Raw genomic sequence first — 17,926 nt, 5'->3', positions numbered from 1 at the left:
ACTCCCTAGGGAAAGGCGAGTCACTCTAGCTCAACTTCGATCTGGATACTGTAACAGGTTAAACTCTTACCTGTCCAGAATCAACCCCGACACACAAAATGTATAACCTGCTTGCAATGTGTCCCCACATGACACCAACCATCTCTTCAATTGTAATGTGGAGCCAACGCCTCTAACACTCCTCTCTTTATGGTCCACCGCTGTTGAAACAGCAAGTTTCCTAGGACTCCCGTTAGAGGATATTGATGACAATTTGTGATCGGTCACACCTATTGGATGGGGAGAAGCACTGCTACAACAACAGCAACAGAACTTAAACTTTAAAGAAATGAAAATCCAAACAAAACTGAAATCCAATTTTTTCACTTAAAATTTTATAGTCTCAGAAGTATTGTTGGTTTACAATTGGAAATTATTAACATATACATACAAATATTCGTAACTTATAATTTGTATTTGCAATTAGGTTTACAAGTAAGCAATTGTCTAAAGTAATTTCGATATTTCTTTTTTACAAAATAAAAGGAAAAGGTTCGCAGTGCTAGTAAAACTTTGATTCATTATATTTTTTGTTACTTATTATCAGTTTCAGTTTTCAGTTGTGTCAAATCCTTTGACTATCATACACAGCCAAAAGAATTTCCAAGTTTCTCTCAATCAAAATTACGAGTCTTCTTTCCTCTTTTACATCTACTCACTTCATTTTAAATGGGCAGCAATGCCGCTCCGGTACGTTTACCAAAACATTTAGACGTACTTTTTTGTTTGGTTGTACAACAGATCTTACAAATATCGCTACAGTTTTATCGCCTAAATTGATTAAGTTATTATTTTTATTTTCATTTTGTTTAAATATAGTTTTACTTTTACTAAGTGTGTATGTATCTATTTATGTAGTAATTAAGCAAGTACTTGTATATACATTTACTGTCACATATTTTTGATACTTTCCTTTCAACTAATGTATCAATATATACTTGTATATTTGTATATGTATTTATTTATTCTTCAATTCAGTTTTTGTATTTAAGCTCTGGACATTCAATAATCATAAATGACTTCTATTATTTTTCTGTATTTTTTCATGGCGCAGCATATGACGATTCGTCAACACGGCAAACTACTTACATACATATACATATAACTACATTGACATTAATGTGCGGCATCTGCGTACAAACTTTTTAAAAGTTTGAAGCATTTTATGCCATACAAAAGCATTTACTAATATTTTACAGGCCAAAAGGTGATGATTAAATTTACAATTTCTGTAATATCTTTTAACAAAGCAGTCAGTTCTTTAAATATGCCGACTAATAAAAATCATGTTTATTGATGAAATGGAAAATAGTAAATCATTATACATATATATAAAACGAATGTCAGCATTTCTAATAAATAAATATTCCTAGGAAAGCGAGAAAATTGTTTAAAAAAAACAGTTTTTTTAGAAACCCAAACCATTAATGTTTGACACTCACTGACTGCGCATGGTTGCCTTTTTACTACAAAAGAAATAAAATATTATTCATTTTTGTTTTTAGTTTCATTTACATTTTACTTATTTTCATCAAATAAAACAATAGTAATTTAATAGTTAATATTAGCCCTGTTTCGTTTGGCGTGTATGTGTGTTCACCTAAATTTGTTTATAAAAAAAAAAAAACATTTTGCTATGTGCACTGAACTTTCTAAAGCCGCCCTAAATTTGAAGCTTATGTTGAGAGGGTCTCGGAAATTAGATTTTTATTTATCCTTTAGTTATTTGACATCCAATTTTCTTGTCATTAATTTTGTCTTGAGAATAATAGAGCTATAATGCTTTAGAATGTCCTTTTGAACTCTGTATTCGCTTTCATGTACTCGTTTTTTCAGTTTGATCAAAAGAAAATCACACTTTAACGTGCTTCAGTAAAGAGAACTTTTTCTACAGAAGATGTATGCTATCTGAAACGGTACGGGTGTAAAATCGACAGTCAAAAGAGGGAAAAACTGTTTCCTGTTTTGCAAAAATAGGAGTAGAATGATAAGCAGCTTTCTACGGAGAGCAGAAACTGCTTTTTTCAACATAAAAGTGGTACCTAACGCCAATGTAAAAGGGATACTGAGGACTAATGTAAGTTAAAAATACAAAAATTTAATTTGGCCACTTAAATTGAAATGAGCAGTAAAATTTACGGTCAAACGCCAATGTAAAAGGGGATACTGAGGGCCAATGTAAGTTAAAAATACAAAAATTTAATTTGGCCACTTAAATTGAAATGAGCAGTAAAATTTACGGTCAATGTAAACTGATCTGAACTCCACCTGCAGTTGAAACGTTCACTAAAAAACAAACCGCACAATACACTACAAATACAAATAACAGGGATAGGTGTTTTGGGTTCGACTATTGGTGCCACAATGATGAAAAGTTTTACAGACCCACTTGGAAGTGATCGTAATATTTTCAAAAAACGGTACAAAGTTTCAGCTGCTTTGTAGACTTGTCGTTGGAAGTCGAAAGTAAAACCTTAGCCCTCCTAACGTGTTTTACAAACTTGATCAGAAGATACTCTAAAAACCCTTGAGTTGAATTCATGATGTTTTACTTATGTTGTTGTTGTAGCGATAAGGTTTCTTCCCGAAGGCTTTGGGGAGTGTTATAGATGTGATGGTCCTTTGCCGGATACAGATCCGGCACGCTCCGGTAACACAGCACCATTAAGGTGCTAACCCGACCATCTCGGGAACGATTTATATGGCCACATTAAAACTTCGGGCCATCCCTCCCTCCCCACCCCCTAGCTCGGGGTCGCCAGAGCCTTTTCTGTTAGTGAAACAGGATTCTCCACGAATAGGTGAGGTTGACAATTGGGTTTGGAGAAGCTATATATTGCGCTGGCAACCTGAAAGGGTTGCGCTACACAGCCCCTTGAAGCTGGTATTATAGTCGCATCTTACGACAGGCATACCTACCGCGGGTATATTCTGACCCCCTAACCCGCTGGGGGAATATTTTACTTATGTTACTAAGCTATTATTTGCTAACTAAATAATACTAAGCTATTATTTAGCAAAGTATATCTGGTGATAGACGGGCCCGCGGCAGTCGTCCTAGCACCAGCAGTTGCTGATCCGAAGCGAGCCGGATACAAATACTGAAAATGACAGTCCATAACTGTAACATTCCTCTGAATCTAAGGGAGCTGATTTTTACAGCAAAGCGACTACTGTGAGTTACAATTTTGGTGTTATTATTGTATGAAGTGCTGCACAGGTGAAATTCCTTGATTGTTATAGTTTGGCATGGCCTTACTTATGGAAGCCGACACCAAATGTAATTAAATCCAGTAAGGGTCCTTCGATTTTCACCTGATAGTTTATGTGATGAAAAGTAATAAAGATACCATATTTTACTCCTGAAAATTGTAAAAAAAACAGCACTTTTTCAGGGACAACATTGGTGAACAATTTTCAGATAGCAGAATGACAAAACAAAGAAGAATTTAGAATAAGATAATTGTCGCCTTACTTCACCTGGTTATTCCACCATGACGTGCTTCAACTGGTTTATCAGACAAGATAGAAAACCATGATTCAATCGACAGACAAATTTTTTGACAATTGCGGCCATTTTGATCTCAAATCGAATTGACATCCGTTAACTGTGTTATTTCTTTGCGAATTTTCGAAAAATATTAGTAGTAGAAATAGGAAGCAATCAGTTTACAAATACCGGATAAGTACTGAACTGCATAATTCCTTAGAACATATTTTTTTTAATTTTATAGTGAATTTATTAACTATGCCTCGATCCATTAGTATGGCTGAACATTGAACATAGGTAATTTTATGAAAATCGTGCACTTTCGTAAACCTATGAATATACGAAACTTAAACCAATTCAAAATCCATCGTTCAACGTCAAAACCTCGACTTATTAAATCGATTCACGTAAAAATGTCATTAGTAAATAATGGAGATGCTATAACGAAATATACTCATTGGGCATGTTAACTTATTCAGGTAAAAGTCTGGAACAGGAGTCTACTGCTAATACGCGTCCAAAAATATCGAGAGGTGACCCGACAACAATAATCCGAAGGCGGAAAAGAAAAATTGTATATCTGTCCGGAGATATTTGCAGTTGGCAATTTTGTGACAAATTTTGTATACAAAGGGATTATGCACGCATTTAATTTCGATCCCCTCATTTGTGGACCGGCCAGGGTGATTTTTGATAAGCTCGGCTGAAGGCCGCCAACGCAACCCGGGGTCATTTTTCGGTTTTTCGTAAATATCTTTTGCACGAGCTAAAATTTTTATTTCCGCCTTAGAATTATTGTTATCGAGTTCAATACGCGTCTTTTAACACTTCTCTCGATATTTTTGGGCGCTTATTAAGTCGACCTTCTGTTCTATTAATTCCGTATGTTCGGAACATTAGTCTCCATTTAAGAATTCGGGGAACCGGTTTATATTTGGAATATTTTGTATATACTTATTTGATATATTCGGATCTCGTGAGGTAGTATCAAATGAACGTATTCCAAATATTCTAAATTAACGCTTTATCCGGGACGCTTCCATGAATACTTAACGGAAAAGAGCTTTCTGAAATTTCAGAATAAAAAGGTCAATACTCCCTGTGTAGCAGGACCGCACAAAAGCTTAACTCTTCTGTCAAAGTCAAGGTAGGAATATAAAGTTCTAAGACAATAAGCCATTTTCTTTCATTTTTGTTTTTGTCAGCTCATTGCGGCTGCTGAGTAGCGTATATAACCCCATGTCGGCTGCCTGTTCAAAATCGCTCTCAAAATATTTTAAAAAATTTCCCAATTTTGGATTTGTCACAAAACCGCTCTATATGAGAGATTGAAGAACTTTTCATTAACTACCTCTTATGACAAAATGCATTGAACTTATGCTCATATAGGGAGTTTTTGAAACAAATTTTGAGATAGTGAATTTTTGAATAAAACTTCAACGTACGGCATTCTTCAAACAACAAAAGAATGACCAAACCAACATAACTTTATCATTCACGAAATATTTAGTAGAAAATGAATTATTTCCCCAAAAACTTTTGGCATTTACAAATTTATTATAACTACTAATATACTAGTAAAGGTACTTTTCTACAAAAATTTTTACTGAAGGGGATTGAATTATTATCCGTTTTCCTTACTTCGTAACCCCGTCCAGATTTTTCAATTAGGGAGTGTTAAAGCTCTGTCATTATTGGAGAACAAACCTCTCGTAATTGAATCATGCTAGAAAAATACGTCAGAGCTCAAAAATACATTAGAAGAAATTAAAGAGGAGATTCTGAAAACAAAAATGATGACACATAAAATATAAAAATCATATGTAAAAAACCAAGTAACAACGAAAAACAACTCAGGCTGCATTTCCATCGATCCAAAAAAAACACCACTTCAAATATAGGGGCGGATTTTTGCAACTTTCTTTTCGACTCAGTCTAGTGTATATACATATACATGCACGTCAAGAGAAACTGGCCTATTGTTTTCACTGTGCCAATGTACATAATATACACAAAGTAATTTTTATAATTTTATTAACCAACAACATAGTTGAAATTTGTGTAACTTTATACCTAAAAAAATTCAATAAACTTACCATCTAAGCTTAGCAATAAATTAAAATTTTACCTTATTAAGGTATTGATTCGTTTAAATTTTCACCTTAAATTTTGTGTTTTTAGTGAAAAACATAAAGCAATTTCTTCATCATACAAAACTTTCATCTACCCAACGGGACTAAAAGCAAATTGCTTTAAAAAATAAAAACCAAGCAGTACAATGCAAAGTAAAGTAATTTTCGAAGTTTTAGAAAAAGGCAATGTTAATAAATAACTAAATTAAGCATGATTAAACTTGAATTTTTTTAATAAATTAATTTAATACGAAAAATAAAAATTCACATGTAGCTCTTTATTAAAACTTCGACATTTTTTCTCAATGACACGCAATGAAGTGAAGGAAGGAGGGGAGCACTTGCTGCTTGTTATGATATTCTAATAGCACTTATGACGCGCTGAAAGTCCCCTTGGGTACCTTGAATTTTTTTTAATAGTTATTATAAAGTAGATTCTAACCTTCAAGTTAGTATAACAAGTCTCTTCAGCTGTATTATAACCTAATATACAAAATAGGCCTTTATAATAAAATTTAATTAGTCCAACGCATAAGAGTCACCAGCATTGCTATGATTTTTGGTATGAATTCCAATTTTTTTTTTTTTCTAATTTCTGGTTCAAATATTCTTTGGAATTCTAATAGGAGTTTATTGTCATAATGTGGAAATCAGTTGGTGTGATTATATAAAAAATGCAATACGTATTTATCTGCTTATGAAATAATACTCCTTTATAATGTGAAATCTGACACATCTTTGAAACCAAAGAATCAAAAGCCGTTTTTTCTGTTTTCAATATCAAAATTTATAACAATATCATAAAACAAAAATAGTCTCGTGATTATGCTGCGAATTATATCGTAAGATTTGTGCTATTTTTTTTTCCAACTAGCCATAGTAAAATAAATAACCCCTGCTAATATTTAAATTAATTATTCCTTTGTTACTTTGTGGTTTCCGTAGTAACTTTCTGGCTCAACTATTTGATTTTCATGACTTTTTCTTTAGTTTATTTTATTCAGTATGCACTTGTTTAAGTTTTAAAAGTATCCACAATCCCAGCCTGTATTATTTATTGTATGTAATTTTATGTGTCACTTAATTTGTTTTATTTTCTTATGATTTTGTAGTATCGAGATAATATATGCATTTCATTTTCAATTTGATGATGCTCATGAGATTGTGGTTGACATCAACAAATTTAATAGTGTGATGATGAATTTATTTAATTTTTATACTTTTTACAAACTGTGTGATTAAATAACTAGCAACAATGGCAACAACAACTACATTTGCAAGATTAATACTCGCTTTAATTGCGCTTTTCACCGTCTCGTGTATCTGTATGCGCGTCTCCACCAGCACTGTCACTACTGGCGGCATAGCCATCACTACTACAAACTACATTTGTCTTTACTGCATCTTTTTCTGCATCATTATTAGCATTTATTTTATTCTCATTACATGCTGCCGCATAGTCCTCCTCATCCTCCTTGAGCATATACTCAAGCAGTAGCTCGTACTCGACTCATCCTTCATTTTGGAATTCAGCGGCTGGCGATTCTACTTTAATCACTCCCAACTGATGCAACTCCTCTCGAGTAGCCGGCTGTGCTGTAGTACGTAATTGCGGTTGTAGAGTATGTCCATTGCTCTGCAACGATGCCGGATGTATACGTCCGATAACCACACCACCCATGGTTACCAGATTACCCTCGGCAGTAACCGTTCCACCAACTAATTGCGCATTGATACTGCTCAATTGAACATTTGACAATTCGCCAATAGATGTTACATTAAAGTGCTCAATTGGATTGGAAGGAGCAGCGGCGGTTGTGGTTGTTATAATCGTACTTCCATTGTTTTGATTATTTGTATGATTATGTTGTTGCTGGTGGTGCTGTTGTTGTTGTTGCTGATGATGGTTAGTCGCAGCGGCGGCGGCTGCTGCAGCTGCTGTTGTTACTGGTGCGTGTATTGTAGTTGCGATTACGTTGCGGTGGTGATTCGCAGGCCGTTGGTGGCTACCTGCGATCACCATTTCCTCTAGTCATCCTTCATCTTCCTCAGTTTTTATCTTAACTGGAACGTACACCTTATCCATGACATGTATCTTTATATGGTTATTAAGAGTACTAGATTGACGGAACTGTTTTTTACAAACGGCACATTCGAAGGGCTTCTCACCTGCAATTTCATGAAAATAATGATAATTTACATTTGATATATTTATAACCAGCCCTAACATAAACTTCATCAACGCATCAATGTGGAGTAGCTCCAAATGTATTCTCGCAAAGTTAAGGGGTTCATATGAATTGTAAGTTTTTTACTCTATGGTAGGGCTGGGTAATGCAATTAATTGATCAATTTATAAAATATTATGCATTTATTTTTTATTTTTTTAACAAAACAAATACATATATCGACTACATACCGGTATGGATTTTCACATGATTCGTTAGTGTACTTAATTGCCGGAAATTTTTGGGACAGTAGGTGCAATTAAATGGTTTCTCACCAGTATGAATCTTGAGATGATTCGTTAGTGTGGACGATTGACGGAACGTCTTATCACAAACGTTACATTTGTATGGCTTTTCACCGGTATGTATTTTTACGTGATTAGTGAGCGTGCTAAGTTGCCGAAACCGTCGGTCACATACACTGCAAAGGAAAGGTTTTTCGTGGCCACTATTTCCGCCACTGCCACCAGCTCCACTTGTACTACTCCCTGTACTGTGGCCATTAGCCACAACTTCACGAGCCGAGGTAAAGTGCTGATCCGAAAGTGTTGGACTATGTGCCGCAGTAGCTACTAAATGTGCTAAAGGATGCTGCTGCAACATATTCGCTGCATTGCTGCCACCATTTGCTGCTTGTTGTTGTTCGGCAACAGCTGCTTGGGCAGCTGCCGCTTGAGCCGCAGCCATAGCCGCTGCTTGAGCGGCAGCATGTGCTTCTGAGTTGGCTGCAGTAAGGTGCATATTAAAGGGAATTGGAATTTCTGTAGTAGTAGTGGTTTGGTGTTGTTGCTGATGCTGCTGTTGTTGATTTTGCTGTTGCTGCTGATGGTGTGCTGAAGTAGTGTTCTCATTATTATTGTTGCTGCTATTATTATTGTTATTGGCATTAGCTGCCCCGTTATTAGGAGAGGATGAAACTATAACAATCTCACAATTGCCCATAGCAGCCGAAGCCGCATGAGCGTGTTGTAAATTTTTTATATGCATTGTTACAACGCAGGAGTTATCGGATGTGTTCAAATAGTTCGATCCACTAAATATCTAATATATTTTAACTAAGTAAATATGTTGCCTTCCGGACGAGGATTTACTGGATTGATTAGTTTGTATGTCACAGGTAAATTATAAGGACTCTGCTTAATGTTACTTGAAATGTATATCCTTATCATACCTATACGCAGTAAGAGCAAAAGTTGCCGCAAAGAGAGGATATGGATACTCAATCTGAAATTAAAAATATTAAAAAAAATCATTAATATTGCGCGATTTATATAATTTATTCTATTAAATCGAGATATTTTTAGCTTAATTCAAAAAGGTGTTAACCAACAAATTTAAAATTTTCGGAAGGATAAACATTTTATTTCTCCATTCACTAAATGCAGATATGGCTTTTCAAAACGGGCTTAACAACGTTTGTTATTAGTTAATAAGCTGACAAATTGTATTGAGTGGAAAATATTACGAAATATTAGGACGGTGATTACGTGGCGGTTTTGGAAATTGTGTTATTGCAAGAAATAATAACTGAATTTTTCTTAATTTGATTGATAAGATCGAGTTTTTTTTTCCTTCTCCTATTCCTCGCATTCTAAATAAAAAATCCTTGGGATTGTTCTCAACAATGTTCGAAAAAGGGAAGACCAGTATAGGGGAGTAGGTATTTTGACTGTGATTGAAAGGGAGATTTTGCTGCTATTTTTGAGGAATTATTCCACTTGTTAAATGGAAGATAGCGATAGGACCTTGCGACGTCTACTACAGTGGCCATATGAAATTCGGAGCCATGTTGTTGGGTTTGTGGTGAGAAAGAAACTTCGCCGCCAATTCTGTCGTTCAGAACCGTGAAGGCAACATTTCGTTTATATGTGCTTACGCATCTATAGATGATACGAACGAAAAGGACAAGGACTCCTTTTATGAAAAACTAGAAAGAACATACGACGCCCCCATGCCCCCGCCATGATATTAAAATCGTGCCGGACGACTTTAACCCAGTGGGCAGGGAAGGAGTCTTTGGTCCTACAGTCGGAAAATTTAGCCTCCACGACCTAACATCTCGCAACGGGTTGAGGCTGACTGACTTTGCCGCTGCTCGGAATATAGCCATCTGCAGTACCAGGTTCCAGCATAAAAAGATACACCAAGCTACTCGGCTTTCGGAGAACACGAAACCAAATCGACCACGAAATGATCGACGGCAGACATAGTTCCAGTGTCCAGGATGAAGGGAAGTTTGCAGTCGAAAAGCTGCTCACGAAACAGACAGAGCTGACTATGCTCTGCACTTCAAAAAAGAGCTAACATCATTTTTTAACGACTCTTAAACTGGATCTCAAATTGATGTTGCTAAAATGTTCATTTCTAAGTCCTTTTCCTTTCTCTGTGTCTTCTTCCTTCATTTGTTTTATACTATTCGATCTATAACCAGCAAAAGGTTATCATCACTACTGCTGTCTTTTAATATTTATTAATTACTTTTACTTATATTTAGTTTTAAGATTTACATTTACATACATAAATATTTCACTATTATCCGTTATATTTAATTTGATTAATCTAATTTATTATTATTATAAATGTTCAATTTTTTATAGCTCTTGCTATTCATGACTAGGACTGTTAAATAATTTGTCAAAATTGTTGTGCTGGGAACAAATTTTCAAATAAATACATACATACATACCCACTAGGCTCGCTTACCAAGGCAGTCGGTTCTATGTACCGGAGCGACTCGGGATTTTTCCCGACCAAGGACTGTCATTTCAGTGTGACCACATTTAATTTGTTGCGTCCCTCCCAGAAATTGTCATCCTCCCAGCAGCTCCTTGCAGCAGGACTGCTCCATATTCTCTTACTCCGGGAAGGCATCGAATCCAATCCGGGTCCGTCTCCTGACCCCGGTCCTGAGAAATGGTTTTGCTGCATCTGCCGGAAAAGACTCTTTTCAGGACGGTCATACTCTGTTCAGTGTGTCTCGTGGGATGGTTGCATCGGACAGGTTGTTCTGGGCTTGATCCCAAAACCCGACGTCCACGTAACTTTTATAAATCTTTTGTGGCTCGTTGCTGTTCACGCCCAAGGGCGTCCCGTAGTCTACGCCTAAGCGCCCCCTTACTACCTTCCAGCAGTCCCGCTGCTCAGCAAGCCACAACAAGTACCCGCTGCTGCTCGCAACCCACGGCGCCAACAACTCAAACAGCTGCTACCACTCATAACTACTACCTTCGTAGTAGAGTCGGTAGCAATGCTGAGCATCAGCCCCTGCCCCCGTCTTCTCCCCCATCTCTTCCGGCAGCAATCGTGTAGGTCAGGGAAACAGACTCTTAGTCCCTACCTCCGTTTGCACCGTTTGCCAGCACAGCATATATAGGTTTGCAACATCCGCCCAATGCAGCTCCTGCCTTGGGTGGTGCCACTTTCCTAACCGTTCTGGTCTCCGCGACGGCAACACCTCGACGGGTTTCATCGCGCCATGTTGCCAGGTCGGAAACCCAAATCATCCGGTACCCCAATGCTGGCCCAAGGACGCCCAGTCCCAGGGCCACAACAGCAATTGCGTCCTGGCCTTCCACAACCCAGGCGTAGTCACCCGTCATTTACCCCCAGAGTGGCGGCGTCTCCCCTTATGCACTTCAGAATTCTGCAGTTAAACTGTAATGGACTAACTGGGAAGATTACGGAGATAGTCGATTTCATGAAGCGGCACAACAACCGCATTGCTGCGATTCAAGAGACTAAACTCACAACAAGATCTGCATTGCAGACCTGCTCTGGGTATAATGTCCACAGGAAAGACCGCGAGAGCGGAAATGGAGGCGGCCTCGCGTTTATCATACACCACTCTGTGCAATATTATATATTTGATCCTGGCATCGACCGCAGGGACAATGTCTTAGAACGTCAAGGCCTATCTGTCCGGTCAGGCGATGCAAACCTAGAAATCATCAACATCTACATCCCTCCTGCCACCTGTTGCCCCAGTGGATACCGCCCTAATATCAGAGCCTTACTCACTGGCAACAATGCCATTATCTTAGGCGATTTCAATGCCCATCACGATGTATGGCACTCAAACTTGCGGGCGGACAGTAGAGGTGAGATGTTGGCGGATCAAATAGAAGAAACGACGTTCTGCACAATAAACGGAAACGCCAGCACACGTATGGTAGGAAGCTGCCACAGTTCGCCAGATATCTCAATCGTGAGCGCAGAACTCGTAAACTGCGTCAATTGGCAGCCGATGGTAACATTGGCATCCGACCACCTGCCTATACTTATTTCGCTCGAGCGCACCGCCGACTTCATCGTCACCGAAAAACGTACTTTCACAAATTTCAAAAAAGGAAAGTGGGAAGAATATAAATCTTTTACAGACAACCTCTTTGCTGCCCTCCCTATCCCGACTGATGCCCGCCAAGGGGAGCGTGCCTTCCGTAAGGTCATTGAATCCGCCTCGGCACGTTTCATTCCCGCCGGGAGAATTCCCGAAATCCGGCCCACTTCCCGGCGGAGGCCGCAAACGTGACCTTATAAGACAGCTTGATCCAGGCGACCCCCAAATAAGGGATATAAACCAACGCATCAGATTGCTTGCGGACGAACACAAGCGGGCGAAATGGGAGGAGCACCTAAGAGGTTGTAACTTCTCTACCGGTGTGGGTAAACTTTGGTCCACCGTAAAGTCCCTATCGAATCCGACTAAGCACAAAGACAAAGTTTCCATCGCGACAAAGTGCTGTCGGATGCGAAAAAATGCGCAAGCGCTTTCTGTCGACAATATATAATGCATCCTACGGTCGACAAAGATAGACGGAGAGCCAATAGACACGCACATAAACACAAACTCAGCGCGTCACCAATCACCATCACCGCTAAAGAGGTTGAGGACGCCATTGGTCGCGCTAAATCATCCAAAGCAGTGGGCCCAAACGGCATAGCCATGCCGATGATTAAAAGCCTAGGGAAAGAGGGTGTCAAATATTTAGCGCATGTCTTCAACCTGTCTCTTTCCACCTTTGTCATACCCGAGAAATGGAAAATGGCCAAGGTGGTCCCGCTACTAAAGCCTGGGAAACCAGCTAACATAGGAGAGTCGTATCGTCCGATATCTCTCCTATCGCCAGTAGCAAAGACGCTTGAAGCCATTTTGCTCCCTTATTTCCAAGCAAATTTGCAGCTAGCCTCTCATCAGCATGGCTTCAGAAAACTCCATAGCACTACCACCGCGCTAAATGCCATTAGCACCCAGATAAATTTCGGTTTAAATCAATACCCCCACCATAGAACAGTACTCGTAGCGCTAGACCTATCAAAAGCTTTTGATACGGTCAACCATGGCTCGTTACTGCAAGACCTGGAAGGGTCTACCCTTCCCCCATGTCTTAAAAGGTGGACCGCAAATTATCTGGGTGGTCGGCAGGCATCGGTGCAATTTAGAAACGAAACATCAAAACCAAGGAGAATTAAACAAGGGGTGCCACAGGGTGGTGTCCTATCCCCACTTTTATTTAATTTCTACATATCTAAGCTAGCTTCACCACCGGAAGGAGTCACAATCGTTTCCTACGCCGATGACTGCACAATAATGGCCACAGGCCCAGGCCCAAAATCTTGGGTGTGACGTTTGATCAGGATCTACATTTTGGTGAGCACGCAGCCGCAATTGTTCCGAGAATTCAGAGCCGTAACAAAATCCTCAAATCCCTCGCTGGCAGTACCTGGGGAAAAGATAAAGAAACGCTCATGACTACATACAAAGCAATTAGCCAGCCGATTACGTGCTACGCGTCACCCATATGGTCGCCAAGCCTAAAAATTACCCACTGGAAGAAGCTACAGGCCTGCCAAAATACTGCTCTCAGAATTGCCACGGGCTGTCTTCTTATGTCCCCAGAACACCATCTGCATAATGAGGCGAGAATACTCCCCATCAGGGAGAGAAATGAGATGCTGACCAAACAGTTCCTGTTGAATACCCAGAAACCTGAGCATCCCAACAGATATCTGATTGATGAACCAGCACCGCCTAGGGGATTAAGGAGTCTCCGTAAGCATTTTGAGGAAATACGGCACCTGAGAACCCAGCCGTATGAAGCGAAAAAACACAAGCAGGTCCTTGGTGAACTCCATAAACAGGCGTCGGACCTTTATACCGGGAATTGCCCGGTGAATCTAGTACTTAAAGAAAAGTATCCAAAACTCGCGGAAGAGGAACGCATAATCCCCAGGGAAACGCGTGTTACTCTTGCTCAACTTCGTTCTGGATATTGTAACAGGTTAAACTCTACCTATCCAGAATCAACCCCGACATACAAAATGTATGAACCGCTTGCAATGTGTCCCCACATGACACCAACCATCTCTTTAATTGTACTGTGGAACCAACGCCTCTAACACCCCTTTCCTTATGGTCCACCCCTGTTGAAACGGCAAGTTTCCTTGGACTCCCGTTAGAGGATATTGATGACAATTTGTGATCGGTCTCGGCTGTTAGGTGGGGCGAAGCATTGCTACAACAACAACTACCCACTAGGCTCTCACACCTGCTCACTGAGAGCAATCTTCGACTTGACGATGTGACTGAGCACTTGGAGCACATTTTTCTCATTACGTACAGCCGCTGTTGACACATAGAATGGGAACGGGCGCGGCAACGATATTGGAACATTATCGTGAGGCGAAGAGGGATAAGAGACGCCTGTTTGTTGTAGTTGTTGTTGTATTAACGATAAAAACACTCCCCGAAAGTTTTGGAGACTGTTATCGATGTTGATGGTCCTTTGCCGGATATAGACAAAGCACCATTTAGTGTGCTTAAGTTGTGGACGGAACACTTCTCCTCATAGCTAGCTAGCGAGAGAGAAGACGAACCCGATACCCCACCCCAGCAGGTTAGGGGGTCAGAATATACCCGCGGTAGGTATGCCTGTCGTAAGAGGCGACTAAAATACCAGATTCAAAGGACTGTGTAGCGCAACCCTTCAGGTTGCCAGCGCAATATATAGCTTCTCCAAACCCAATTGTCAACTACACCTATCCGCGGCGAATCCTGTTTCACTAACAGACGAGGCTCTGGCGACCCTAAGCTCCTCATGGAACTTGGGGGTGGGGAGGGAGGGGATGGCCTGAAGGTTTAATGTGGCCACATAAATCGTTCCCGAGATGGTCGGGCTAGCACCTTAATGGTGCTGTTGTACCGGAGCGTACCGGATCTGTATCCGGCAAAGGACCGTCACATCGATAACACTCCCCAAAGCCTTCGGGGAGCAACCTTATCGCTACAACAACAACAACAACAACCCGATACCCCAATCGCTGATGATGGAGAACACGATCCGGCACCCGACTATGACGAGGTGGGAATGACAATATCTCGGCTAAAAAATCGCAAGACGCCACGTAATGACGGAATACCCGCCGAGCTGTTCAAAAGCGGAGGCGAAGACTTGGTTAAGAGCGTGCATTAACTCCTATGCAAAATATGTTCGGATGACCGCATGCCTCCGGATTGGAACTTAAAAGTGTACTCTGCCCACAAAAAAGGCGATCCCACCAATTACCGCGGAATCAGCCTGCTTAATATCGCATATAAGGTTCTTTCTAGCGTACTGTGCGAAAAACTGAAGCCCCGAGATAACAAACCTTATCAGTGTATCAGTGCGGCTTCAGACCTGGTAAATCTACTATCGACCAGATCTTCAAGTTGCGCCTGATCCTGGAGAAGACTCACAATAACAGAGTCGACATTCACTATCTTTTCGACTACATCAAAGCAGCATTTGACATCACGAAAAGAAGCTGCTTGTATGCTGCTATGTCTGAATTTTAGTTTCCCGCAAGGATAACTCATTAATGCGCAGTAGCATCTTGAGTTGCCAGCGGAGGTTTCACTTTTATTTGCTCTTTAGAGTGAGACCAATGAGAAACTTGAGTATAAAACAAGTAGTATATGAGAAAAATAATGTCTGTTTCGTTTGATAACAGAAGTTAAATTTTGTGCATATATTTAAAACGTGTTTTAGTAAAATTTGGTGAAGAAATGTGAGGGTCGGGTGGAATTTTCGTGTTAAAAAGGTAACACTAAAGTTGCCACCCAAAACACCCCCTGGGAAACTTTTTTTTCTATGGGATAGAATAAATTTTGTTTCTACTCTGTTAGAAATCATTTGTTTAAATTTTGTTTTTACAGTTCTCAAGGAAAAGGTCTGGGCATTAATGAGATAAGAAGGCTCTGCCAAATGACGTTGAGCAACACCACCATCTCCGTAAGAATTGGGAAGGACCTCTCCAAGCCATCAGACAAGGCGACTCCCTTTCGTGCGATTTCTTTAAAATATTGCTGGAGAAGATAGTTCTAGAAGGAGAAGCAATCTATTATAAGATCGTATAACTACAGGCCTATGCTGATGATATTGATATTATTGGCTTGAACAAGCGCGCTGTGAGTTCTGTCTTCTCGGGATTAGATATAGAAGCAAAAAATGTGGATCTTGCGATGAATGAGGATAAAACGAAGAAAGAATAGGCTCATTCGCACCTTGGCAGCAACGTCACTGTTGACGGATATAAATTAGAGACTGTGAATGATTTCGCCTATTGTATGTAATCACGAAATCCTTTAACGGGAGTCCAAGGAAACTGGCTGTTTCAACAGGGGCGGACCATAGGCAGATTGGTGTTAGAGGCGTAAGTTCCACATTACAATTGAAAAGATGGTTGGTGTCATGTGGGGACACATCACATGCATGCAGGACATACATTACGAATGTCGGGGTTGATTCTCGACAGGTAAGAGTTTAACCTGTTACAGTATTCAGAACGAGGTTGGGCCAAGGTGACTCGTGTTTCCCTTGGTAGTGTGCTTTCTTCTTCTGCAAGGGTGGGATATTGCATATTAATAACGCGCGTCTGACAAATGCGTTTACCGATTATGTGTGGATTTGGCTAAGGGCCTGTTGGTGCTTGCCTGGATCAAACGGCAGTGTTGGCAAGGACCGGATTTCGTCACCCCAGCGGGTTAGGGGGTCAGAATATTCCCGCGGTAGGTATGCCTGTCGTAAGAGGCGACTAAAATACCAGATTCAAAGGGCTGTGTAGCGCAACCCTTCAGTTTGCCAGCGCAATATATAGCTTCTCCAAACCAAATTGTCAACCTCACCTATCCGCGGCGAATCATGTTTCACTAACAGACGAGGATCTGGCGACCCCAAGCTCCTCATGAAACTTGGGGTGGGGAGGGAGGGGATGGCCTGAAGGTTTAATGGGGCTACATAAATCGTTCCCGAGATGGTCGGGCTAGCACCTTAATGGTGCTGTGGTACCGGATCTGTATCCGGTAAAGGACCATTACATCGATAACACTTCCAAAGCCTTCGGGGAGTAACCTTATCGCTACAACAACAACAACACCGGATTTCGTCATAGTGCTTTAGGAGATGTTCCATTAATCCCCGTGGCGGCGGTGTTTGCTAGGATGTCCTGGTTTGTGACAGTTAAGCAAGAACTGTTTGTTCAGCATTTAATTGTGCTCTATAATATTGAGCTCTTTGCCCTCACTATGTAGATGGTGTTCGGGTGTCATAAGGAGACAGCCAGTGGCAGTTCTGATTACAGGCCTGTAGTTTCGCCATCAATATGTATGAGTGTAACCATTGTTTTGTTATTGAATTTACTTATTTATTTATTTTAAATATTTTCTCACCCTACACCTCATATTTAGTATGATAATTTCACCTATATAACCTACTTTTTTATAATTGCTATTTATCCCTTTGTTGCACTTTGTTGCAGATCTTAGATCTTATTATACTTATACTCATTTAATTTGTTGCGTCCCTCCCACAAACTGTCTTCCTCCCAGCAGATCCTTGCAGCGGGACTGCGCCATACTCTCCTGCTCCGATCATACGGCCCCTACTACTCATAACTACAAACTCCGTAGTAGAGTCGGTAGCAATGCCGAGCATGAGCCCCGCCCGTTTTCTTCTCCCCCTCTTTCCAGCACTAGCATTCGAGTAGGTCAGGGAAACAGACTC

The 17,926-nt window shown here is 40.2% G+C and overlaps 2 protein-coding genes across 3 annotated transcripts in view; both read right to left on the bottom strand.

The window, feature by feature from the left end:
- Positions 1 to 352: 352 nt before the first annotated feature.
- Positions 353 to 7,684, bottom strand: LOC137253173 (uncharacterized). Its single transcript, XM_067789688.1, has one exon. It carries the CDS (start codon positions 7,682 to 7,684, stop codon positions 7,172 to 7,174), a length of 513 nt encoding a protein of 170 aa, XP_067645789.1. The 3' UTR covers positions 353 to 7,171.
- A 9-nt stretch (positions 7,685 to 7,693) lies between these two features.
- The window catches only part of Aef1 (Adult enhancer factor 1), a 31,712-nt gene continuing 21,479 nt past the window's right edge, over positions 7,694 to 17,926 (bottom strand). For both annotated transcript variants that reach the window (XM_067789686.1, XM_067789687.1), the window contains exons 2-3: positions 8,081 to 9,113; positions 7,694 to 7,830 (exon numbers count right to left, since the gene is read on the bottom strand). In XM_067789686.1, the coding sequence (XP_067645787.1) occupies positions 7,694 to 7,830; positions 8,081 to 8,876 (933 nt within the window). In that variant the 5' untranslated portion in view covers positions 8,877 to 9,113. The remainder of the gene's footprint in view (positions 7,831 to 8,080; positions 9,114 to 17,926) is intronic.

This window comes from Eurosta solidaginis, chromosome 5, assembly GCF_040869045.1.
Source record: "Eurosta solidaginis isolate ZX-2024a chromosome 5, ASM4086904v1, whole genome shotgun sequence".
In the NCBI taxonomy this organism is placed as follows: domain Eukaryota; kingdom Metazoa; phylum Arthropoda; class Insecta; order Diptera; family Tephritidae; genus Eurosta; species Eurosta solidaginis.
The sequence above is the reverse complement of the archived record's forward strand: the minus strand, read 5'-3'. Positions and strand labels throughout refer to the sequence as shown.